Below are 26,090 nucleotides of genomic sequence, written 5' to 3'. Positions count from 1 at the left end.
TTAGTAACACTACTGATACATTTCATGTAATTCTATTTAAATACATTGTGTATCGCATCAGTAACACCAAGTATTTATTACACTTACTTTGACAGAGCACTTTTGCTTTTTCTTGCATTTTCATGTTGATGATCAACTGTTTGCTTTTCTATTTTTCTCTCCCAAAAATTTTTCAACCCATCGGCATCATGGGCAATTATCTCTCGACGGCCCAAAATATTTGTGTTATTCATTTTCTGAAAGAAAAATAACATACAAGTAAATATGTTGTAACAATTAAGCAGAATAAATGGACATTAAAGGGATACTGAACCCAAATGTTTTCTTTCATGATTCAGATAGAGCATGCGATTTTAGGCAACCTTCTAATTTTGCTCCTATTATCAATTTTTCTTCGTTCTCTTGATATCTTTATTTGAAAGGCAAGAATGTAAGCTTAAGGGTCAGCCATCTTTGGTTCAGCATCTGGGTAGCACTTGCTGATTGGATACTAAAAGTTTGCCACCAATCAGCAAGCCCTACCGAGGGTGCTGAACCAAAAATAGGCCGGCTCCAAAACTTACATTCCTGCTTTTCAAATAATAGAAGTATATTAAAAAATTGCTTAAAATTGCATGCTTTACCTGAATCATGAAAGAAATTTTTTTTTGTTCAGTATGCCTTTAAATGGACAGTAATTACCTCTTGTTTTTGAGTAAACATTTTGGTTTGTGCCATGATTCCTAGAGAGGTCAAACATCAGACTCTGTAACCTGCAAATGCTGAAAATTGCCTAAAGCAGATATTTGATTGCTTTTTGTTTTTTTCTAATGAACAATCAACATATTCAACATGAATAATTCAATAAATTTCTAGAAAACTAGAATAAAGGGACATGAAACCCAAATTTTTTCTTTTGTGATTTAAAAAGAGTATGCCATTTTAAACAACTTTCTAATTTACTTCTATTATCTCATTTGCTTAATTCTCTTGACATACTTTGCTGAAAAGCATATCTAGATAGGCTCAGTAGCTGCTGATTGGTTGCTGCACATAGATGCCTTGTGTGATTGGCTCCCCCATCTGCATTGCTATTTCTTCAATAAAGAATATCTAAAGAATGAAGCAAATTAGATAATAGAAGTAAATTGGAATGTTGTTTAAAATTGTATTCTCTACTTGAATCATGAAAGAAAATATTTGGGTTTAGTGTCCCTTTAACAAATGTAAAATATATAATTTTACCGTAATTAACATTAGTGCTAGGGGTGGTGTTAAGTTCCTTAGTATATGGGGATTTTTTTTCTCAAGGACAAATTATTAATCTTCTGGTACTGCCATAACAACAGAGCCTGTGAGTATATCAATAACATCCTTCATGCTTGACAACATCAACATGGCCAAGAATAAAATAAAAATGTGTCACAAATTATTTATGACTATAGTAGGATGAACAGAAAAGTGATAAGAATGATGATACAAATGCATTATTTCATTTTTAAATTGGTGTATTTAAAAAAATAAACAAAACAACTGTTCCTTTAAATGAATACAGTACCTCATAGATAAAATTCACCTAGATTATGAGTTTTGAGCGCTATAGAGAAATTAACGCATGCAACAAAAGTTATGTTATTTAATTTCCTATAGCGATGCCATTACAAGTTTTCAAAGCTACGCATTTTGCGTGCAACATGGTTGCGTTTAGCTCCATACCGCACACAATCAGAGCGCTGCTGAGACGTGCTCGTGCACGATTTCCCCATAGACATCAATGGGGAGAGCCAGCAAAAAAAAAAACTAACACCTGCGATTGCGGAAACAAAAGTTCCGTAACGCAGTCCCATTAATGTCTATGGGGAAATAAAAATACAGTTTAAACCTAACACCCTGACATAAACCCTGAGTCTAAACACCCCAAATCTGCTGCCCCCGACATCGCTGATGCCTGCCTACAGTTATTAACCCCTAATCTGCCACTCCCGATATCGCCGCTACCTAAATAAAATTATTAACCCCTAATCTGCCGCTCCCGATATCGCCGCAACTAGACTACATTTATTAACCCCTAAACTGCCAGCCCCCCACATCGCAACAAGCTAAATTAAACTAGATTAACCTCTAAACCTAACCCTAACGTAATCCTACCCCTAACGTAACCCTAAACCTAACCCTAGCACCCCCTAACTTTAACATAATAAAAATATAGCTAAATCAAATTTACAATTATTAACTAAATAAACCTACTAACACCTAAACCGTCAGCCCCCCCACATCTAAACAAGCTAAATTAAACTATATTAACCCCTAAACCTAACCCTAACTCTAAACCTAACCCTAACCCCCCTAACTTTAACATAATTAAATTAGATCTAACTGAAATTTACAATTATTAACTAAATAATACCTATTTAAAACTAAATACTTACCTGTGAAATAAAATCTAAGCTAGCTACAATATAACTAATAGTTATATTGTATCTAGCTTAGGTTTTATATTAATTTCACAGGTAAGTTTGTATTTATTTTAACTAGGTAGACTAGTTAGTAAATAGTTATTAACTATTTACTAACTACCTAGTTAAAATAAATACAAACTTACCTGTGAAATAAAACCTAAGCTACCTTATACTAAAACCTACCATTACAAAAAATAAAAAACCTACCATTACAAAAAATAAAAAACCTACCATTAAAAAAAAAAAAACCCTATCATTCCTACCCCCCCCCCCCGAAATTATCCCAAAAAATAAAGATTAATCCTATTCTAATACCCTTAAAAAAACACCACATAATAAAAAAACCCTACACTAGAATAAACTACCAAGGGCCCTTAAAAGGGCCTTTTTTTTTGGGGGGGGGGCCTTAAAATGGCCTTTTGTAGGGCATTGCCCTGAGATAAACAGCTTTTTTGCTCCAAAAAATACAAACACTCCCTAACACTATACAAACCCCCACCCATTAAAAGGGCCTTTTGGGGGCCCCTTAAAATATACCCCCTAAAAATATACATTACACAAAATAACAAACAAATTATCACAAATAAAAAAATATTCCTATTCTAATACCCATAAAAAACACACCCCAAAATAAAAAAACCTAATCTAGAATAAAATACCAATGGCCCTTAAAAGGGCCTTTTGTAGGGCATTGCCCTAAAGATATCAGCTCTTTTATTAGAAAAAAATTACAAAAACCCACTAACATTACAAACCCCCACCCCCCCCAACCCACAAAATAAAAAAAAAAACTAGCTATAAAACCTAAAAAAATAAAACCCACCCAATAAACCCTTAAAAAAGCCTAACACTAACCCCCTGACAATCCACTTACAGTTTTTGAAGTCCCGCTTAAACGATCTTCATCCCGACGAAGTCTTCATCCAGATGGCCTCTTCAATCTTCATCCCGGCGGCGATGTCCTGATCCAAGCGGCGAGAAGTCTTTATCCAGGTGGCCTCTTCAATCTTCATCCAGGCGGCATCTTCTATCGTGGTCCCGGAGGTGCGAGGCGGGTCCATCCTGAAGACATCCGGCATGGAGCATCCTCTTCATACGGTCTAATACATGATAAAATCACAGTGGAGGGGACGCAGAATGGTATACAATTCAGATGGTAGTTATTGATAACCCTTAAAGACAATTTAAAACTTAAACAAACCACAAAAAAAGGTCATTTCCAAACGAGGGAGGAGAGGGAGAGGGAACACCCTCAAAAAAACAAAACTACACCTATTTTAAAGAAGTAGATAGCAATAATTTTTTACATTTTGCAAGCAATCATCTTAATAGCTGGAAGACCAACATCCCCTATAGTCAATTTAGACGTATAAGAAGAAACTGTAGTACGCTCACCCTCTATGAACAACAATAAGAAGTCCTTTTTAATAGGTTTAAAGAAAAGGGTTATCCTATTACATTAATAGAAGATAGCTTCTTAAGAGCAAAAAATGAGGACAGAAGCACTATCCTCTCCGCAAAATTGGAAGACCCCTCTAAACGAGATAATACTCACCTTAAAGACCCTCTTTTCATTACCCAATTTAACTCCAAACATAGTCTTATTAAAAAAACTTTAAATAAACATTGGCCAATACTTCTCAAAGACCCCATTCTAAAGAATAATATTAAAAATACCCCACGAGTAGTGTTTCGAAGAGCACCAACTCTCAAGCAAAAACTGGCACCAAGTAAAATAGTAATATCTAAAAGAAACCATATACACAATGGTACATCATATATTGATAGGAAAGCAAAACCAGGAGCTTATAGATGCAATAAGTCAAGATGCCATATGTGCAGCTTCATTACTCATGGACACACCTCTGTCAAATGTCACACAACAGGAGAAATATTTCCCATTAAAAATAGAATTGATTGTAGTACTGAGTATGTTATCTATGTCCTCACCTGCAGATGTGGCCTGCAATATTTGGGCCGCACTTGCAGGAGGATACGTACCAGATGGAGTGAGCATTTAAGAAACATCAAAAAATAATCACTTAAACATAGCATATCGCGCCACAGCACTGTTCAGCATCAAGGACACCATCATAATTTTTGCATCACTCCACTGGAATTCATCCCTTCCAAAATGGGAACCAATAGATATACTCGTTTACGCCAGAGGGAGACATACTGGATCTTCAAGTTCCAGTCTTTGTTTCCCTCTGGCCTTAATGAAGTATTAGATTTGGCGGCCTTTTAGAAGGCACCACCATCTTCTATTATTGAGCTATCCGGTCATATATCATCCCCCCTTTATCTTATCCCTAAGAGTATGGGTCGTAACATTATCCACCCATAGATCCAAATAGCACTATTCTCTATCCATCAATTAGTCTTAATATATTAGTGACCCTCCATTAGGGCCTTTGTAATCATAACTTACATTATACTACATTCTATAATCTTCAAAAGAATGTAGTGTAGAACTGTGTTTTTTTGCAGTTCTGAGCAAAATTGGCTTTGTTAAGCACATAGACACACACACACACACGTAGGATTTGCTCTTATTTCTTTTTTTTTCATCTTTTTTCTTTTAGGCCCATATCAATGGTCATATATTAATATTAATGTCACCTTTTTTAGGGCACTGACTCTACAGAAGACACTACTTATAGTATTATCACTGTTCCACTTCCACTGTTTTTTTTGTTTTTGTTTTTTCACACTGCTGCACAAGTGACTATTTAAAGACTTCTGACTAAACTGCTCACGTTCTATATCCCACAATAGGACAAGATCGCGCATTTGCTGTCCAACCTACTAAAAATATTATAACATACTAAGAAGTTTATATTCAGTTTGTTATTGAAATAAAAATGCCAAAAAAACACATATAGACGGCAGCCTTTTATGCAGCTGCCCTTTGCGATTTTTCTGTGTGCATTAGCAGAAAAGGGATTGCCATATTATTGATTGGTAACATAACTGGAATATATTTATTATTTTACTACACATTTTTTCTTTCTTTCTTTTCTTCTACATGTAACACATGAATGCACAACTTGGTATACACAAAAGGGTGAATATTTCAATTTTTTATTTTGCAAAGTCAATTTTTTTAGTTGCAAAGTATATTTTTTCTAGTGAAACGAGAAACGCGTTGCAATCATTGGGGCCAACTGGGTGACCCTGTAATCCACTTTGTATAACAACCCTGGTGTTGTTTTTAAATTTTTGTTTTTAATAAATATTTGCAAATTTTTACTTTTGGAGTGGATCTTATTTCCTACCGTCTGCCTGCAATCACTACTAGGTGCACAGCTACTGAGAAGCATTAAATCTGCCTTTGTTTTCACTGCATCAATACCAAAAGATCGTTTGTTTGGGTGAGCTGCCACACCTGCCTGAATCTGCAGCCTGTATCTACCACAGCACATTGGTGTGCTTTGGGAGTATAACTACAGTATTGGAAGTATCCTTGAACAGGTGAGCTGTCACACCCATCTAAATCTACAGCCTGCCCCTACCAGCACATGAGTGTGCTCGTGGAGTATGTGAGTACTCATTTGGCTATTCTGTTGCTTTTTCTTATGTCTTCAATCAGACTATACCACACATGAGGCGCCCCTCTGTTTTTTTATTTCTCTTCATACGGTCTCCACCGTACACTGAATCTTCAATGCAAGGGACATGATTCAAGATGGCGTCCCTTGCATTCCTATTGGCTGATAAATTTGAATCAGCCAATAGGAATTAGGGTTGCTAAAATCCTATTGGCTGTTCAAATCAGCTCTCATTCTATTGGTTAATTCGAATTATCCAATAGAATGAGAGCTGCTTAAATCCTATTGGCTGATTTGAATAGCCGATCGGATTTTAATAGGTAGTTTATTGGTGTTTAGTGCACTTTGTAGCACTTTAATTATGAGTTTTATTTTACAGATTTGTAGCATAAAACTCATAACTACTGACTTTAGATGGCGGTACGGATCTTGTCGTTTGTAACGTTCGCTTTTTAGCCTTACCGCAAAACTCATAATACCGGCGCTATGGGAATTCCATGAAAAAAAACGTAATTTTTACTTGTGCGGGACTGACGTTGGGTTACAGGCTAAAAAGGCTTGCAGTACAGCTATACCGACAAGACTTGTAATGGCTGCGGTGCTGTTTTAACGCTGAAAATACCATATTTTCAGCGTTACAAGCCGCAACGCAAAACTTGTAATCTAGGTGATTGTAATTAAAATAAAGTCAATCAAAAGAGACATTACATTTAAAACTGATTTCTTTGCAAAATGATTATCGGCAAGATTACGTGGCGTGCTAATGATAGCTTGAGCTGCGATGTGCAATATTGTTAGACTGTGGGTTTAGCATGGGAGCAGTAACTTGGCTTTTTTGTAGCACACCCCATATAAGTCTATGGGGAGAAGAAGTTAGCGCTGTCGCGATATCCAAAGTCCTGAAGCTAGCGTGAATCAGTCATTTGCTCATACATTGACTTTTTACTTTCGCCTTGTAATCTGGCTCTATTTGTTTAAACTGTTTGCAACACTGTATAATATTCCTGCAAACACTGCTACCTTACGCCTAGATTTAGAGTTCTGCGGCCAAAGGGGTGCTTTTTTTCCCACGCACCTTTTAAATACCACTGGTATTTAGAGTTCACAGAATGGCTGGGTTTTCAGTGCGTTAGGCTCCAAAAAAAGAGCGTAGAGCATAATTTAACGCCACTGCAACTCTAGATACCAGCGGTGCTTACGGAAGCGGCCAGCTTCAAAAACGTGCTCGTGCACGATTCCCCCATAGAAAACAATGGGGCTGTTTGAGCTGAAAAAAACACCGATCAGCCAATAGAATGCGAGCTCAATCTGATTGGCTGATCGGATCAGCCAATCGGATTGAACTTGATTCTGATTGGCTGATTCCATCAGCCAATCAGAATTTTCCTTCCTTAATTCCGATTGGCTGATAGAATCCTATCAGCCAATCGGAATTCGAGGGACGCCATCTTGGATGACGTCCCTTAAAGGAACCGTCATTCGTCGGGAAGTCGTCGGTGAAGATGAATGTTCCGCGTCGGCGGGATGAACATGGATCCGGAAGAAAGAAGATTGAAGATGCCGTTGATAGAAGACTTCAGCCGGATCATGGACCTCTTCAGCTCCCACTTGGATGAAGACTTCAGCCGGATCATGGACATCTTCAGCCCCCCGCTTGGGCTTGGATCAAGACATCGGAGGAGCTCTTCTGGATCGATCGGTGAACCTGGTATGGTGAAGATAAGGTAGGAAGATCTTCAGGGGCTTAGTGTTTATTTAAGGGGGGTTTGGGTTAGATTAGGGGTATGTGGGTGGTGGGTTGTAATGTTGGGGGGGGGTATTGTATGTGTTTTTTTTACAGGCAAAAGAGCTGAATTCTTTGGGGCATGCCCCGCAAAGGGCCCTGTTCATGGCTGGTAAGCTAAAAGAGCTATGAACTTTTGTAATTTAGAATAGGGTAGGGCATTTTTTTATTTTGGGGGTCTTTGTAATTTTATTAGGCGGCTTAGAGTAGGTGTAATTAGTTTAAAATTGTTGTAATATTTTTCTGATGTTTGTAAATATTTTTTTATTTTTTGTAACAGTTCTTTTTTATTTTTTGTACTTTAGTTAGTTTATTTCATTGTATTTATTTGTAGATATTGTATTTAATTAATTTATTAATAGTGTAGTGTTAGGTTTAATTGTAGGTAATTGTAGGTAGTTTATTTAATTAATTTATTGATAGTGTAGTGTTAGGTTTAATTGTAACTTAGGTTAGGATTTATTTTACAGGTAATTTTGTAATTATTTTAACTATTTTAGCTATTAAATAGTTCTTAACTATTTAATAGCTATTGTACCTGGTTAAAATAAATACAAAGTTACCTGTAAAATAAATATAAATCCTAAAATAGCTATAATATAATTATAATTTATATTGTAGCTATATTAGGGTTTATTTTACAGGTAAGTATTTAGCTTTAAATAGGAATAATTTATTTAATAAGAGTTAATTTATTTCGTTAGATTAAAATTATATTTAAGTTAGGGGGGTGTTAGGGTTAGGGTTAGACTTAGCTTTAGGGGTTAATCCATTTATTACAGTAGCGGCGAGATTCGGTCGGCAGATTAGGGGTTAATAATTGAAGTTAGGTGTCGGCGATGTTAGGGAGGGCAGATTAGGGGTTAATACTATTTATTATAGGGTTATTGAGGCGGGAGTGAGGCGGATTAGGGGTTAATAACTTTATTATAGTTGCGGTGAGATCCGCTCGGCAGATTACGGGTTAATAAGTGTAGGCAGATGGAGGCGACGTTGAGGGGGGCAGATTAGGGGCTAATAAATATAATATAGGGGTCGGCGGTGTTAGGGGCAGCAGATTAGGGGTACATAAGGATAACGTAGGTGGCGGTCATCAGATTAGGGGTTAATTATTGTAGGTAGCTGGCAGCGACGTTGTGTGGGGCAGGTTAGAGGTTAATAAATATAATATAGGGGTCGGCGGTGTTAGGGGCAGCAGATTAGGGGTACATAAGGATAACGTAGGTGGCGGTCGGCAGATTAGGGGTTAAAAAAATGTAATCGAGTGGCGGCGATGTGGGGGGACCTCGGTTTAGGGGTACATAGGTAGTTTATGGGTGTTAGTGTACTTTAGAGCACAGTAGTTAAGAGCTTTATAAACCGGCGTTAGCCCAGAAAGCTCTTAACTACTGACTTTTTTCTGCGGCTGGAGTTTTGTCGTTTCTAACGCTCACTTCAGCCACGACTCTAAATACCGGAGTTAGAAAGATCCCATTGAAAAGATAGGATACGCAATTGACGTAAGGGGATCTGCGGTATGGAAAAGTCGCGTCTGGAAAGTGAGCGTTAGACCCTTTCCTGACTGACTCCAAATACCGGCGGTAGCCTAAAACCAGCGTTAGGAGCCTCTAACGCTGGTTTTCACGGCTACCGCCCAACTCTAAATCTAGGCCATAGAGTGCTAAAAACATGTGAATGTTCCTAAGTTCCTTTAAGCTTACCAAGATTTACTCTTCAACAAAGAACACTACAAGAAGGAAGCCAGTCTGATAACAGAAGTAAATTGGAATGTTTTTAAATTGCATGCTGTATCTAAACCATGAATGTTTAATTTTGACTTTTAGCCTGTGAAACTTTTAAAATACAATTTTATTATTTTTTTGCCTTTTTTTATTTGTAACTTAACTCTAGAAATTATTCTGCAGATCATGCAGGATTCAGAATATTGTCCCTACAATATTCTACACAGTTGCTTGATCTGTGCAGGAGCACTGGATGCAGCAAGGGAGATAAACGACACCCTTGGAGATGGTTTTACATTTTTAAATACTTTTAAACATTTAGGGCTAGATTACAAGTGGAGCGCTATTTTAACGTGCGCCTTTAAAGGGGCAAACCTGAGACCTCATATCTTTAAGCCCTTATAACTTTAGTGTGCAATTTTTTTCCAATTTTTTTTTTAGATGTTGTTATTTTGAGTGTAACTGTTCTTTGTAATGTATTTTTGATGTGTTTTGTGAAGCATTTGCGCTCCACTCATAATCCGGCCCTATGTAAGGGGGATCTCATGAGCGCAAGGCTTCCAGGCAATGCAAATGTGAGATTGCATTCACATCACACTTATATTGTAATTCCAGCGCACATTTGCGTACACTGGTATTACTGAGTGGAGAGCAAATATCATGCACAATTTTGTGCTCCTATCTTAATCTAGGCTGTATTTTGTATGCAGATGTTTTGCAATATAAGGATAAATTACTGATATGTAAACAGTATATACTTTGTTGTCTTTTCAATCAATGTAAAGCAAACAAAATCAAGTTCACTCTATTCAAAATAATATATTTCACTCTGTTAAATGATACTTCGAATTATTAAGATGCAGCCAGTCATAAAAATGATGGTTTCCCAGGTTTCATAGGTATTTGTTTTTAAAGGTTTTATATTATGGGATTGAAATGACCTTTTAAGCTCTGCCAATTAAGGTAAACTCAGAGCAATATAATCTGCTTTGTTTGGTCAGCTACAGTTTACATTAGAATACATTTCATGAAGATTGCATAAGACACTGTAAAAAATAAGTATTTTTTAAAACTAAGGTGTATTGCATCTTTAAATGGTTTTGGTAGCTAACAGAGCTAAATATATAGAACAGACGGCTCAGCAATGACAATCACTTCAAAGGTTTGTAGATCCATTCACATTAAGGTCAAAAGGCATTGTAACTGTCAAACAGGACATGTAAAATTAGATCATTTTATAGTCCGAATATTTGAAAAGTGCATGTTTACTTTCCTGATATGACCTTTAAAATACACGGAAGGTTCTAATTAATACTTGACATTGCCGTGATATTGGCCTAATTGGCCTAACTGAATGATTAATATGTTTTATATGATAATTTTGATACTGACCTGCAGGAATAATGTCAATTTTAATAATTGTCCTAGTGTTCAGTTAATTACTGTTTGCTGTAATTTCATGTATTTTGCGGATAGTATTGAACTGTACTGATTTCAGAGCAGAAGCCTATTGTCAAATAACCTGTTAGAATTGTTGTGTCTTTGGCTGCCAAAAAAATTAAGTGTCTTACCCATTACTGGAAATAACAGACTTTACTCCTTGAAATAATCCTTGAAATAATAATATCTTAATAATATCTTGTGTTTTTCCACATGATATGTGATTATAAAAAAACAAAACAAAAACACCCAAAAATCCCATGACCCATTAGATAATATGTATTATAGCTCCACTACAGGTGGAATAAATCACAGCTGAGTGAAAAATTTGACATGGGATGAGATGTTCATAAGACAGTGATAGAGAAAAGAAAGAAGGAAAAATATGGACGGGGTGCTCTTCTGTACAATAACTGATTAGAATCTTTACAGATATTATACATGTGCACAGGCAAAAAATGACTTTGTCTGAAGTTAGAACAAATTTAATTCATGTGTATGTTCGGTTTGGCCGAATGTCGGTTTTGGATTTGTTACTCTTATTTCCAATGAGAACATAAAATTTACAACAAATATTAACAAAAATCTTACGTTATATAATTTGAACTATTAAAATAAACCTATTTTTCAATGCCAAGAGAACATGTAGGGTCAATAAATAAAGTCATTAAAGACTATGGGGATTTTGTAGTTACATTTTTTGATAAACTCTTTTAAAGTATTGTGATCTATGGATCCTATAACTCGCTGATTTGTTGCAGCCTACTTTGACCCCTCTGCACCAACTGACTTTGCACCTGATGATCAAAAACTCATGGCATGGATAGAATTCTCAAGCTAAAATTTGCCTTTATAAGAATTGTTTGAGGGACCTCGCAATACTGTAGAAATGTCTTAGATCATCTCACCTTAGCAGAAATTTAGATCATTATGACCTTTTTGAATTGCCTCTGACCCTTTAATGAAAGTGATTGAAATGGCTGAGCGCCCCCTAGTTTCCCACCTCCCACATATTTTAAATACATCTTCTGCATGTTATAATGAGCCTCTTTATGTTTACTTTGATTTAACACACATATATACAGTATATATAATTATATATATATATATATACAAATATGGAAATTGGAGGGGAGAGATAATATATATACTATTGTATACAATAGTATTGATAAATCGATGTAGTCACATCAATTGGTGCAGACCCTTATAAATTTAAATATATTAAGCCTATTCAAGAGAGATAGATATATATATTTCGACAAATATTATATAAAAAAGTAAGGGATATCAGCACTCTTTTGTTGAGAAAAGTCATGTAAATTTATTTATTTCAGAAGGAGATCCAACAAACAGCGGACCTCTGTCCCATCAATGAGCAGAAACCTGCACATAATGAAAACACATTTAAAATAGATGCCTAACACATAATATTGACCGGCCAGTCTAATGTTAACTAAAGTATGTAAAATACCTCATACAGCAGACAGCTATAAAGAGAAAGAACAATAACTACTGCTATTAAACTAACATTCAAGTAGAAGCAGTGATAAGTAAATACATAGTATCAAATTGACACAAATATCTCAATAGCATAGTCACATACAGCAACAGCATGCAGCTGCCGCTGACATACTCAGCAAAATTAGCAAGATATAGCAGTCCCACAATCGTGTAGCAAGAGTTAACTGTGAAAGTCTTTACGAACTTCCCTTGCTAGTGTAGCAAATATCTGCACTCATATAGCACCATTTGTAGAAACAGACATGTCCCATATAATTGAAACAGCAAACAAAATGCCTTCAGTATCTCTTTCCTTGTTACTTTTAGCTTGAAAGTTACTGACAGGAAAACATGCTGTGATAATCATCTATTTTATAGGTTACCATTTCTTCAGGTGAGTCCCTTGTTGTGTTACCCGGTATACATTCATACACTGCGCTTAGTCCAGCGCTACTCCGCCTCTTCAGGGCTGTGTGTCTTCTTCCAGGGCAGGCTGCACATAACAGAAATGCTCACATCCAGGCTGTGAGTGGTTGAATTCAGTCCCTTTGTTTTCACTCGTGCATATTCTCATACACAGGCAGGGATCTTTTCTTATTCAGCAAACAACCGGCTCACTTTCTCTCCACCGTCTCTGGAGCATTCAGGTGTGCGCTGCATATAATCAAGGGCTGACTCACGCTTGCAAACAGGTATTGTCTTTCGCTGCTTCCGGTGCTTATGTTTCTTTAGGTGCAGAACAAACTGTGGGATTTCTCATGCCAATGGTCAGATTGATGGCACTGTGTGAAATGTCTAGCTATGGTGGTGTCTCTATTATGTGAGATATCATCTCTGTGTTCCTGAATTCGATCTTTCAAAAACCTTTTCGTTTTTCCTACATAGAATTTGGGGCAGGAGCAGTGTATTAAATACATAACACCCACTGAATTGCAGTTAAAGAAATATTTAACCTCATATTCCTTACTGTTACCTGCTGAAAACTTTTTTGCCTTTTCCATAAAGGGACAGTACACACATTGGCCACAAGGGTAGCTACCTTTCACCCCTCTGTCCTTTCTCAGCCAGTCTGCACTTGATGGACTTCTATTGTACATACTTTTCACTAGATGGTCTTTTAAGTTTGGTGATTTTCGTGCTACCATCTGGGGAAAATTCCCCACCTTGTCTTTGATTTTGTCTTCATATGTTAGAAGATGCCAATGTTTATGCAAAATTGACTGGATGGTTTCCCATTGGCAATTGTAATTTGAAACAAATCTTATATTATCCTTAAGGTTTGTTTTATCCTTGCTTCTATAGAGCACCTCGTCTCTATCCAATTTATCAACTTTAGATATAGCTCTATTAACAACTTACTTTGAATACCCTCTGTCTAGGAATCTATCTTTCATCAGATCAGCATGTTTGTTATATTTCCTTTTGGAAGAGCAATTTCGTTTCAATCTGAGAAATTGTCCAAAAGGAATGCCCCTTTTGAGGTGTTCAGGATGGCTACTTTGTGCCTGTAAGATACTATTGGTCGCTGTCTGCTTCCTATAGTTTTCTGTGACTATTGAGTCACCTTCTTTACTTATCAAAATATTCAAAAACGAAAGACTATTTTTGTCAATTTGATGGGTTAACAAGATATTTTTGTCATTCTTATTCAGATCTATGATAAAAGTTTCTAGTACATCTTGGGGTCCATCCCATAAGAGGAGAACGTCGTCCACATAGCGAATCCAGAGGACGACGTTCTCCTCAAAGATGCTACTATATTTTTCATAGATTTCCATTTCCCATGCTCCTAAATGCAAGCAAGCATAAGTGGGGGCACATACCGCCCCCATCGCCGTACCTCTTTTTTGTCTATACATAGTGTTGTCAAAGACAAACACATTGTTTTCCAAAATGAACTTGAGCAGGGATACTACAAAAACTGTATGGTGTCTATACTTAGGACCCCTTGAGTCTAAATAATGTTCCACTGCCTTCAAACCCTCTTTGTGGGGGATAGAAGAGTACAGTCCCTCCACATCAAGGGATACTAGGAGAGTTTCTGTACTGATTTTTATTCCATCCAGTTTTTTAAGAAGGTCCCCTGTGTCCTTAATATAGGATGGCAAAGTGGTTAGAAAGGGTCTTAGAAAATGATCAACATAGTTGCCTATGTTTTCTGTGATACCGCCAATTCCAGCCACAATTGGACGCCCCGGTGGGCACTGTAAACTCTTGTGAAGTTTCGGTATCACATAAAACACAGGCAAGATTGGATATTGTTGATAAAGGAATGAAAACTCTTTGAATGTTACTATTCCTTTCTGTTTTGCATCATAGAGTAACCGATAGAGACTATTTTGTACCTCTTTAAGGGGATTTCCTCCAAGTTTTTCATATTGGTCCCCCACACTCAATTGCCGTTTGACTTCTCTAACATACATGGATTCATCCATTATAACGAGATTGCCGCCCTTGTCAGCAGGCTTGATCACAATGTTGGGGGCCAACATGAGATCCCTGAGGGCCTTTCTTTCACTTCTGGTTAAGTTATCATTAATTATCATATTCTCAGGCAACTTTTCAATGTCTTTTTCTACCAATTTTAGAAAAAAAAAAAAAAAATATCTTGTTAACCCATCAAATTGACAAAAATAGTCTTTCGTTTTTGGATATTTTGATAAGTAAAGAAGGTGACTCAATAGTCACAGAAAACTATAGGAAGCAGACAGCGACCAATAGTATCTTACAGGCACAAAGTAGCCATCCTGAACACCTCAAAAGGGGCATTCCTTTTGGACAATTTCTCAGATTGAAACGAAATTGCTCTTCCAAAAGGAAATATAACAAACATGCTGATCTGATGAAAGATAGATTCCTAGACAGAGGGTATTCAAAGAAAGTTGTTAATAGAGCTATATCTAAAGTTGATAAATTGGATAGAGACGAGGTGCTCTATAGAAGCAAGGATAAAACAAACCTTAAGGATAATATAAGATTTGTTTCAAATTACAATTGCCAATGGGAAACCATCCAGTCAATTTTGCATAAACATTGGCATCTTCTAACATATGAAGACAAAATCAAAGACAAGGTGGGGAATTTTCCCCAGATGGTAGCACGAAAATCACCAAACTTAAAAGACCATCTAGTGAAAAGTATGTACAATAGAAGTCCATCAAGTGCAGACTGGCTGAGAAAGGACAGAGGGGTGAAAGGTAGCTACCCTTGTGGCCAATGTGTGTACTGTCCCTTTATGGAAAAGGCAAAAAAGTTTTCAGCAGGTAACAGTAAGGAATATGAGGTTAAATATTTCTTTAACTGCAATTCAGTGGGTGTTGTGTATTTAATACACTGCTCCTGCCACAAATTCTATGTAGGAAAAACGAAAAGGTTTTTGAAAGATCGAATTCAGGAACACAGAGATGATATCTAACATAATAGAGACACCACCATAGCTAGACATTTCACACAGTGCCATCAATCTGATGCATCGCAGCTGAAAATAATGGGGATTGATAAGGGTATTGTGAATAATAGAGGTGGTGATAACGATACAATATTATTACAGAAAGAGACTCGTTGGATCTATATGCTAAAAACTAGACATCCTAGAGGCCTAAATGAGAGGTTGGAATTCGCCTCATTCCTCTAGGCATACATTAACAAATTAGCGAACTGGCATGGTGTTTGTCATAACCTGTGGGTTTTGATGATACATTTTGAATGGCATAATTATGTATATATCACAATCCTTTCTAGATCAGGTATTACGGTACCTGTGATTACAAAAATGTTCTAGGTATGCCCCTTTTTTCTATGATGTAATGAGAAGAGGAGGAGTCTTTAGGTATAAAAGGAAGCACCTAAGCCTGAAAAAATCAGCCCTGATGAAGCCCCGATATGTTTGGAGCAATATAGGGGTGAAACGTACGTAGGCATGCTCCTTATGATGCCACACAGACTGACCATTGGCATGAGAAATCCCACAGTTTGTTCTGCACCTAAAGAAACATAAGCACCGGAAGCAGCGAAAGACAATACCTGTTTGCAAGCGTGAGTCAGCCCTTGATTATATGCAGCGCACACCTGAATGCTCCAGAGACGGTGGAGAGAAAGTGAGCCGGTTGTTTGCTGAATAAGAAAAGATCCCTGCCTGTGTATGAGAATATGCACAAGTGAAAACAAAGGGTCTGAAATCAACCACTCACAGCCTGGATGTGAGCATTTCTGTTATGTGCAGCCTGCCCTGGAAGAAGACACACAGCCCTGAAGAGGCGGAGTAGCGCTGGACTAAGCGCAGTGTATGAATGTATACCGGGTAACACAACAAGGGACTCACCTGAAGAAACGGTAACCTATAAAATAGATGATTATCACAGCATGTTTTCCTGTCAGTAACTTTCAAGCTAAAAGTAACAAGGAAAGAGATACTGAAGGCATTTTGTTTGCTGTTTCAATTATATGGGACATGTCTGTTTCTACAAATGGTGCTATATGAGTGCAGATATTTGCTACACTAGCAAGGGAAGTTCGTAAAGACTTTCACAGTTAACTCTTGCTACACGATTGTGGGACTGCTATATCTTGCTAATTTTGCTGAGTATGTCAGCGGCAGCTGCATGCTGTTGCTGTATGTGACTATGCTATTGAGATATTTGTGTCAATTTGATACTATGTATTTACTTATCACTGCTTCTACTTGAATGTTAGTTTAATAGCAGTAGTTATTGTTCTTTCTCTTTATAGCTGTCTGCTGTATGAGGTATTTTACATACTTTAGTTAACATTAGACAAGACTGGCCGGTCAATATTATGTGTTAGGCATCTATTTTAAATGTGTTTTCATTATGTGCAGGTTTCTGCTCATTGATGGGACAGAGGTCCGCTGTTTGTTGGATCTCCTTCTGAAATAAATAAATTTACATGACTTTTCTCAACAAAAGAGTGCTGATATCCCTTACTTTTTATATAATATTTGTCGAAATATATATATCTATCTCTCTTGAATAGGCTTAATATATATATATATATATATATATATATATATATATATATATATATATATATATATATATATATATACACACATATTACTCAAGAAGCACTGTTTCAAATCCATTTAACTTCTTGTTGGCTATAATTGTTTTTTCAATAGCCAAACTCCAGCCACCACTTGCCTTATTTAGTGGAGCAAATTAATTTTTGAGTCTGCAGCTGAGAAGGCTAGCCATGGTCATAATTTTAGTATAACATTTTTACAGTTCTTATCTGTTAAAGCCCATTAGGGACCTATATGTAGCAGGGTCAGCCTTGGGGAGTCTGCAGAATGCATTTATAGCTCTGAAAGAAAGAAAAGCCACAAATTTTAAGAGATAATATTTATGAAAGGGGAGCAAAATAAAGAACAAATTTATATTGCAAAATTGTGTTATTACAACACATTTTATACTATAATTTCAAGCTGTTTACTGTCATTGCATATACGCTCATTTTTACATTTGAAAAACAACGCATATTTCTCATGTATTTCCTATATTGTGCAATCATTAACTTTGTTTGCATCACTTTACACCTAGATAGTATAGCCTTTTCCCTTAGTGATGCTTGGCGAGGAATCATTCTATGGGTAAGGCAAAGCAAACTAATATTTTTACTTTATGTCTTTAGCCAATTGCATTAATGCTGCATTAACTTCTAAAGTTGTACTTACTATTAAACATGCTAATTTAGTTGTCAGTGTTAGAAAAAACTTGCTCTTTATTACATATTCTGTTATACCCAGAGCACTTGTCTGAAAGCTAGTAATTAAGGCTTCTCAACCAAAGGTGACAATATAAACTACAGTATATGGCATGGAACACATTCCAGTGCAAAAATAAATACTCTGTGTTGATGATTGCAAATCCAATTAAAATATATGAACAAATATTTTTAACCCTAAAAACTTTTATCACAGTTTTTAAGGGATGACTTCCTTCTCCACGATAAATATTTATATTTTTATAGAGTAAATAAAAATCCTGTCAGGTGATTTTGTTTGCTTACTTTACTTCCACAATATAAAAGGCTATGCACCACAAAACAAAAAGGCTCTGAAATTGATTTGTTATTTATCAGAGCTGGGAATATAAAGCAATTTGCCCTTTTATCAAATAACCTCCATAGCATCAGTATGTATCATGGTAATAAGACCGCCATTATTGTGAAGTTTCTAGGAAGCAAAATCAGAGCAAGGTTATTGGAAATGTTACCATAAAAAAAAATCAAGCCCTATAGCAGAACCATATAGCATGAAAACTATATATATATAATGTCTGTAAATTTGACTCTTGAGACATAGCAGCAGGGGAGCAATGTCTTGTTAGGTCATTTTATAGATCAGTGTAAATCATTTTTATGTCCATTGCCAGTTGTCTGGTCATTTGACTGTAAACATAGAGGACATTTTTACAACCATCTAATAGACATTTATGGGTTTTTTTTTACTTTTTGAGGAAAACTCACAATCTACTTGTAATGATTAAACTAATTTCAACCTAATAACTATAAATTTAAACTTTTTCTAAAAGGTGCTACATTTTAAGTAGGCAATCAATACACAATATGAAACATAGTTGCAGACTTTATTCAAATTTCAAGCACATCACAAAATATAACCAATAATTAGTACTAACATAATATTTAAAATAAAAGCTTTCGAGAGATTTACTCCCTTTCTCAAGTCTAAAACAATACTCAATACTGAAGTGAAGTATTTGAGTATTGCTAAGACTTAACATCTAGTCTACTGTACTAATACAGGTAAATATATATATATATATATATATATATATATATATATATATATATATATATATATATATATATATATATATTATACACCCAACACACACACATATATATATACAATAAAATGAATGCATGTATTTAAATATTTATTTATAGAGTTAATATGTTATTTAGCAATGCAAGAGAAAATAACTGCAATCTACTTCTGGTAATGTAAATTGTGCCACAAAAAATGAAATATGTAGGATGAAGGGGTTACATTATTTTATTTTTTTATAGTCTAAATGTTTAAAAATATGCCCAGAAATATTTTTGCTTATTGCTTATTAAAAAAAACAAAAACAAAAAAAAATTTAGAACTATCCTAAATGTATCTTCCCACCAGTGTTAAGACACAATAGATGAGCAGTTGTGGCTGTAGGCATGACTAAAGTTTCTCAAAGCACCATAATGAGTCCCACTGAAAACCGCCTTTTTGAATTTAAAAGCTTCAAAAAACGATTGATTTAAAATAAGCCAGATCTGAATAATATTCTAAATAGAGGTGCAAAATATCTGTCAATGTTATTATGGAAATTATAGCAGTCATTTATGTTTTGTCATTTTTCAAATGTGTGCCAAAATTTTGGAATAGCTGAAAAAAATCGGCAGTTTATCTAAAAAAAACAAAAAACCGCCACTGAAAAGTTGGAGAAATAAAGCTTCAATATTGTACTTTATTTATGTTATTTTCACATGTACAGTAGAAAATTAAAAACATATATTCTCAATGAATGAGTAGTAGTGTTTTTGCAATACATGATCATTATAATTGTATTAACTTATTTTTTGATTTCACAATTAAATTAAATGTTATGGCTTTATAAAAGTTATTATTAAATTTTACGTTATATATATTTATTTATTTTTGCTGATTTTGAAAGTTCGATTGATTGATGTCCTGTTTTTACCAATTAAATCAGAATCAAATACTACTATAAATGTTTATTTTTAGATATGCATATTTACACATGGGTACACATTTATTGCATAAAAATGCATATCTAAATTGCTATGAGTCACAAAAACTTGGTCTAGCGCCTATGTAAATTAAAGGGAATAGAGCATGCAATTTTAAACAACTTTCCAATTTACATCTGTTATGAGATTTGCCTTGCTCTCTTGGTATCTTTTATTCAAGAGTAAAACTAGGTAGGCTCATAAGAGCTCAGGAGTGTGCACATGTCTTTATTAATCTATGGAAGCAGTGTTTTGCAACATTTTTTGCATCTTTGTTATACAATGTTGCCTACCTAGCTTTACTCTTCAGTCAAAGATACCAAGAGAACAAAACAAATTTCATAACAGAAGTAAATTGGAAAGTTGTTTAAAATGTCATGCTCTATCCGAATCATGAAAGTTTAATTTTGACTTTACTGTCCCTTTAAATATCAAGCAAGCTGTATAAGTAACTGTATCCACTACGTAAAAAAGTACAAAAAGATCTTTGGGCTTGTTAGATTCTCTGTGAAATCTCGCCAGCACTATAACGCCCTTGGTGAAATTCTCTAAAGAGAGTTTTTATTTTAAAAAACAGTGTCTCTCTTAAATTGGTGTTCCCTGTGTTTAATACTGAAACTATACAGGTAATAAAACTAACACACAGAATACAAAATATAATAAATTCATTGCACTTGCATAAAATGCTGTGAAATCTGTACTTCTAATAAAAGGTGTTGAGATTGTGTCAAAATACCCAAAACACTTATTACCCTGATAGAAAAACACATACATACGAAAACATTTGTAATATACTATTCACCGTAATACTTTATTTTTATGTATGTCTGTTGTGTTTGGTGCAACTTTTTTTTTTTCAACCCTTACCTCTCCACTCCTGCTAACTGATTTTGTTTGCACTAGAGCACAACTATTTACTTTCAATTTGTAATATGCACGCTATTTAGTGTGGTTGCGATATTGCTTATCGAGTCTCACTCTAACAATAACACTCCACTTGGAATATTGCTTTATCTATGTAATGTAACATGCAACCACTAGGTGTCACTAAATTTTATTGTGAAAATTGAAATGAGAATAAATATTTTAGTACTGGCCCATAGTAGATCATCAGAAGGGATCATTTTAATTATTACAGATAAATATACAGTTTCTGATAAAAATATTTCATACACATTATAATTTAGCTTTTAAAAATTACAATTTATATGCAATATTTTTATCAGATGTAAACATCAATATCTTATGTCATTTAAGCAATATTTATATGTCATAAAAAAGCTTATACATGCAAACTAAAAGTAGTTTTATATCATTTGTAATACTTTTGTAAACAAACTACCATCAGCAACTGTATTTGTTGATATATATTTTTTTAAATATGAATTAAAAAGTTTGGATTTCAAAATTAGTTTGGATTTTGGAATTCAAGATTTGGGAATATGCACCTGCAATTGCTTCACTGCTGTTTGGTTAGTAATTGCAAGTTAACCTTCTGTTGTACTAGGGACCCCCATGCTCTCCTGTCTCCCTGTGCACAGTACATTATAAAATCTTGTTGGGATCTCAATTTTTTTTTTAAGTAACCCCGACCCCCAGCTTAAAAGGCAAGGATTTAAACAAAACATAAATTAAAAAAGAACAGTCACAATCACAAGGGATTATAATAACACAAATTAGATTTAATATGTTTAGAAATTATTAAAAAATAATTTATACCAACTATCTAATTATCAGTAACACCTGAGAGAGAAATGTGATATGTTTGTTTTTTTGCATAGGACAAATGCACCTAAAATGTTTTACTTATTTGACCCATCAGAAAATTATTTATTAACCTAATAACATTTTTTTGTAGAATTAAAAAATGTTACAGCCTTCATTATTGGTTATTGGTTATGGGGTCAGGCTAGATTACCTGAAGATCTGTGTAAACATATCAAAGCCTATAACCATGTGTGAGTATATATAGCAAATGTAGGAAATGGTGACTGACCCTCCCTGTGTGTGTGTGTGTGTGCATGCATGTGTGTGTGTGCGTGTGTATGTGTGCGTGTGTGCATGCGTGTGTGTCTACACACGCACACACCTACATATATACATAAATATTTTGAACTCATTCAAATTTTTAATTTAATAACAATCAGTAACCTTAAATTTAGATAGTAAAACTATCTATGAGTGCAATAACACTTACAGGAATTAGATTTTACATTGACACATTGGTCATGTCATTGGAACAAATACATTTTATGGGAATATGACCTACTGTATTATATTTTTTCATTGTTATCAGATAGAATTATAAAAATACATTGCTTCACTGTTTATCATTATATTCACCTTTTTTTAAATAAATGTTTTTAATGTGGATGATGAATTGCATTAGTGAATGAATAAAAAGTGCCTTTTGAGTAAAACTAGACAAATAAATGGAATTGTAAAATACTGTCATTTCAAGAATTATGTTAAAGGTGTTTAATTGGGTACAGAAACATTTTTCTCAAATGCAAACTTACCCCCTCTCATCCTATATTTATGTGTCTCAGCAATCAGTTACTGTCATAACTAGCCAGAAAAGCTTGTATCCATCATCCTACATACACATTAGTATCTCTGTTCACAATAAGACAGACCATTTTTCAGTATATACATGAAGGTAACACAGTCATTCATCATTCATTATCAGACTATATATACAAAGGAGAATTCTTCAGTTTATTGAGTAAAAAAAGTCTCTATTATGCAGAGAATAACCTATCATTGTATAGACTGGCAAGTAAAGACTAACATTTCTCATACAGACAAACAATTCTCATTACACCATGACATGCCTGACCTACTGTAATCTCTGTATCATATGCACCACTGGAAGAATGAACTATAACAGCAAAAAAAAATTATTTTTATTTGTGGTTGACACTGCTAAAATAATAAACTATTTACCAAAACATGTTTTACTTTTAATTGGTAAACCTTTTTAGCAACTTTGAAAATGTTGTCTGTAATTGCAAACATGTAAAAACGATTTTAATGAGTAAAGAAAGATGACATGATTAAAAGGAAACAAGTCCCCTACAACTCATATCTTTTGTACCTGAAGAAAAACAAACAAACTTGTAATTGAAAAATTACTACAGCTAATTAATAGCTAAATCACTATTAGCAAGGTAATAGCTGACAAAACCCCCTGAAAAAATGCAATTAGATAGCTGCTCAATAAATGTATTAAATGGTTTTTCATATAAACTATTTGTATGATTTTTCCACAAAACAACAAAATGAGCACTAGAAGCATTTACAATTGATTTTTATCCACGTCTAGACCATATATGGTAATCTAATTATAGGCAGTTTCCCTGTTTATGAAAATGCAACACCAATATCTTTTAAACAGTGGTTTGGTGGAAACAAAAGAATAAAATAATCTTACGTTTGAGCAGTTTCTCTTGCTATATTCCAGAGCCTGCTAAGTGAGATTCTGTGGGTAAATGTTTTTCCTCACTGCTATTTGACTTAGGCAATATGTGGGAGTGACCTCTATCCATTTGATTTTCACCTCTGTCTACTGGGGATTGTGTAACATAGACTATTTTGAAGAAGCAGACTAGTTCCATTCCACTGAGCGGATGGTATGGCCATACACAGATCCCTGACTGCATGTGAACAGCAACAGTATTTCTAACAGCTGTCAAAGATGTCATCACAAGTCCATCACAGTAAAAAGTTCATTTAAAAATGACTTTGTGTAGAATACACACTAAGATACTAATTGCATAAAAGAATGAGATTAATCAACAAGTGAATAAGCAGCAATGATTGAGGCTAATAGGCAGATTAAGAAGTGTTATGTTATAAGTTTAATTTGTTTTATTTATCTATTTTTTTAACATGGAATGCTTTAAAAGAATGTAACTTAATCATCATAACAAAAAAAAAATTATTTGTTTGCTTTTTTTACAATTCTGCACTAAACACTAAAAATATAAACTGATAGAAACATCATTTCATTTTATAAAGTATTTTCTGTGGCACAATGTTGTGAAATACTGCACAGAAATGATGGAACCAGCCAGGTGAAAATGCTTTTTCTACATTGCTTAAGAATTCCGCCTATTAGATAGATGTTTATTTTGCCTCACTTTCAATGTCAAACTTGGCAGAGAAATCAACCATTTATTATTAAACTTATTTTTGTATCTGTGACCTGCAAAATAACTTTAGCAAAGCAGTCAATACCTTTAATTTGTTTGCGAGAAATTTCGTATTCATCTGCAAAATATATTTTTTTTCTAGACACCAATAATTTGAGAAACCCTATTTTCTGTGTTGATATTCAGTGTTTTGAAGGATAACAGAAGAAATGGATTTAAATTGCTCCTCTTACAGTACATTTACTTTCATAAACATTCTCAAATCACTTTTATAAGCACTCCTGACTGCATTAACACATATTTATCCTTTCTTTATAAACGCCAATAGTGTACAATATTATCCATAGTTAAAGTAAACCACAGATAAACTGGGTTTTTGTTTCTGAATTGTATTTTATTCTGCCATACTTTGCAAAATATATTTTATGTTTGTAAAGTATCTTAAAATAGGATAAGTGACACTAAAATGTAGTCACTTGCATAGTAAAATGTAGTCACTTGTATTGGATCATTACACTCACTGCTATATACAGTAGACCACAGGCTCTCTGAGCCTGGCTCTCTGTTACAAGTGGCAGAGTTACTAATTGGGTCTATATCCACAATGCTTTCATTCAGAATGCTAAAATATCAAGCACTGTTCTAATCCTACTTCATCTCATCTCTCTACAGGTATGCTTCTCCTCTGCTTTCTTTGTCTCCCTGGCTGCTCACTCACGTCCCTTTAATCTGCTTGTTAAAACTCTCTGGTATGCTTCTCCTCTGCTTTCTTTGTCTCCCTGGCTGCTCACTCACATCCCTTTAATCTGCTTGTTAAAACTCTCTGGTATGCTTCTCCTCTGCTTTCTTTGTCTCCCTGGCTGCTCACTCACGTCCCTTTAATCTGCTTGGTAAAACTCTATGGTATGCATTAATTCTGCTGTCTGTATTTTGGCTCTATGTAATCATCTTATCAGATTCTCTGTACAAATTTAGTGCATCCTGCCATTTGTCCCCCCCCCCCCCCTCTAATTTGCAAGTGTGTGTAACTCCTGTCTAGCTAGCTAGACTGCTTGTAACCAGCTGCTTTGAATTAGTGAGCATTACACTCACTGCTATATACAGCAGACCACAGGCTCTCTGCTTCAAAGTGGCTCCCTGTTACACGTGGCAGAGTTACTCACTGGAGTTAGAAACTGGAGGTGGAAACTGCAGTCCCACTAACAGGTAAAACCTACTAACTATACACCTGCAAAATGATCTCCATGTCTTTTCTACTCTTTCCATCTGCCCTTCTCCTAAAACTCACTGCATGTCCCTATAACAATAACAACATCCACACTATCCATATCTCACCCTCCCTTCTCTCATCCCCTATGGTGTCCTCTCATGAACTACTCTGTCTCTCATCTATATCTCCTGTGTCTAATCACAAACGGTCCTACAAATCTCACTCTCACCTTCTGTCACTCACACTCCTACTGCTGCTTGCTGCTGGTGATGTCTCTCCTAGCCCTGGCCCTGCAGCGATCACCAAATTTCCACACTCTCACTCAGTCTCCCACTGCAAAAACTCTAGCTCATGCAATATTAACAATCTTATCTCCATTAACCCACAGTGCTTATCCCCTCTCTTTTCCTGTGCTCTCTGGAACGCACGCACGGTCTGCAACATACTTAAAACTGTTTACGACCTGTTTGTTTCCAATGCTTTCAACCTTTTAGCAATAACTGAAACCTGGCTATCTTCT

At 35.2% G+C, this 26,090-nt stretch overlaps 1 protein-coding gene across 1 annotated transcript in view; it reads right to left on the bottom strand.

The window, feature by feature from the left end:
* Positions 1 to 23,793, bottom strand: part of LOC128647176 (protein FAM240B-like) — a 38,128-nt gene extending 14,335 nt beyond the window's left edge. Inside the window, exons 1-2 of the mRNA XM_053699961.1 lie at positions 23,640 to 23,793; positions 88 to 236 (exon numbers count right to left, since the gene is read on the bottom strand). Coding sequence (XP_053555936.1) covers positions 88 to 233 — 146 coding nt within the window. The 5' untranslated portion in view covers positions 234 to 236; positions 23,640 to 23,793. The remainder of the gene's footprint in view (positions 1 to 87; positions 237 to 23,639) is intronic.
* Between the last annotated feature and the right edge of the window lie 2,297 nt (positions 23,794 to 26,090).

Source organism: Bombina bombina, chromosome 2 (assembly GCF_027579735.1).
Source record: "Bombina bombina isolate aBomBom1 chromosome 2, aBomBom1.pri, whole genome shotgun sequence".
Taxonomy (NCBI): Eukaryota; Metazoa; Chordata; class Amphibia; order Anura; family Bombinatoridae; genus Bombina; species Bombina bombina.
This window is presented reverse-complemented; position numbering and strand designations above follow the sequence as displayed.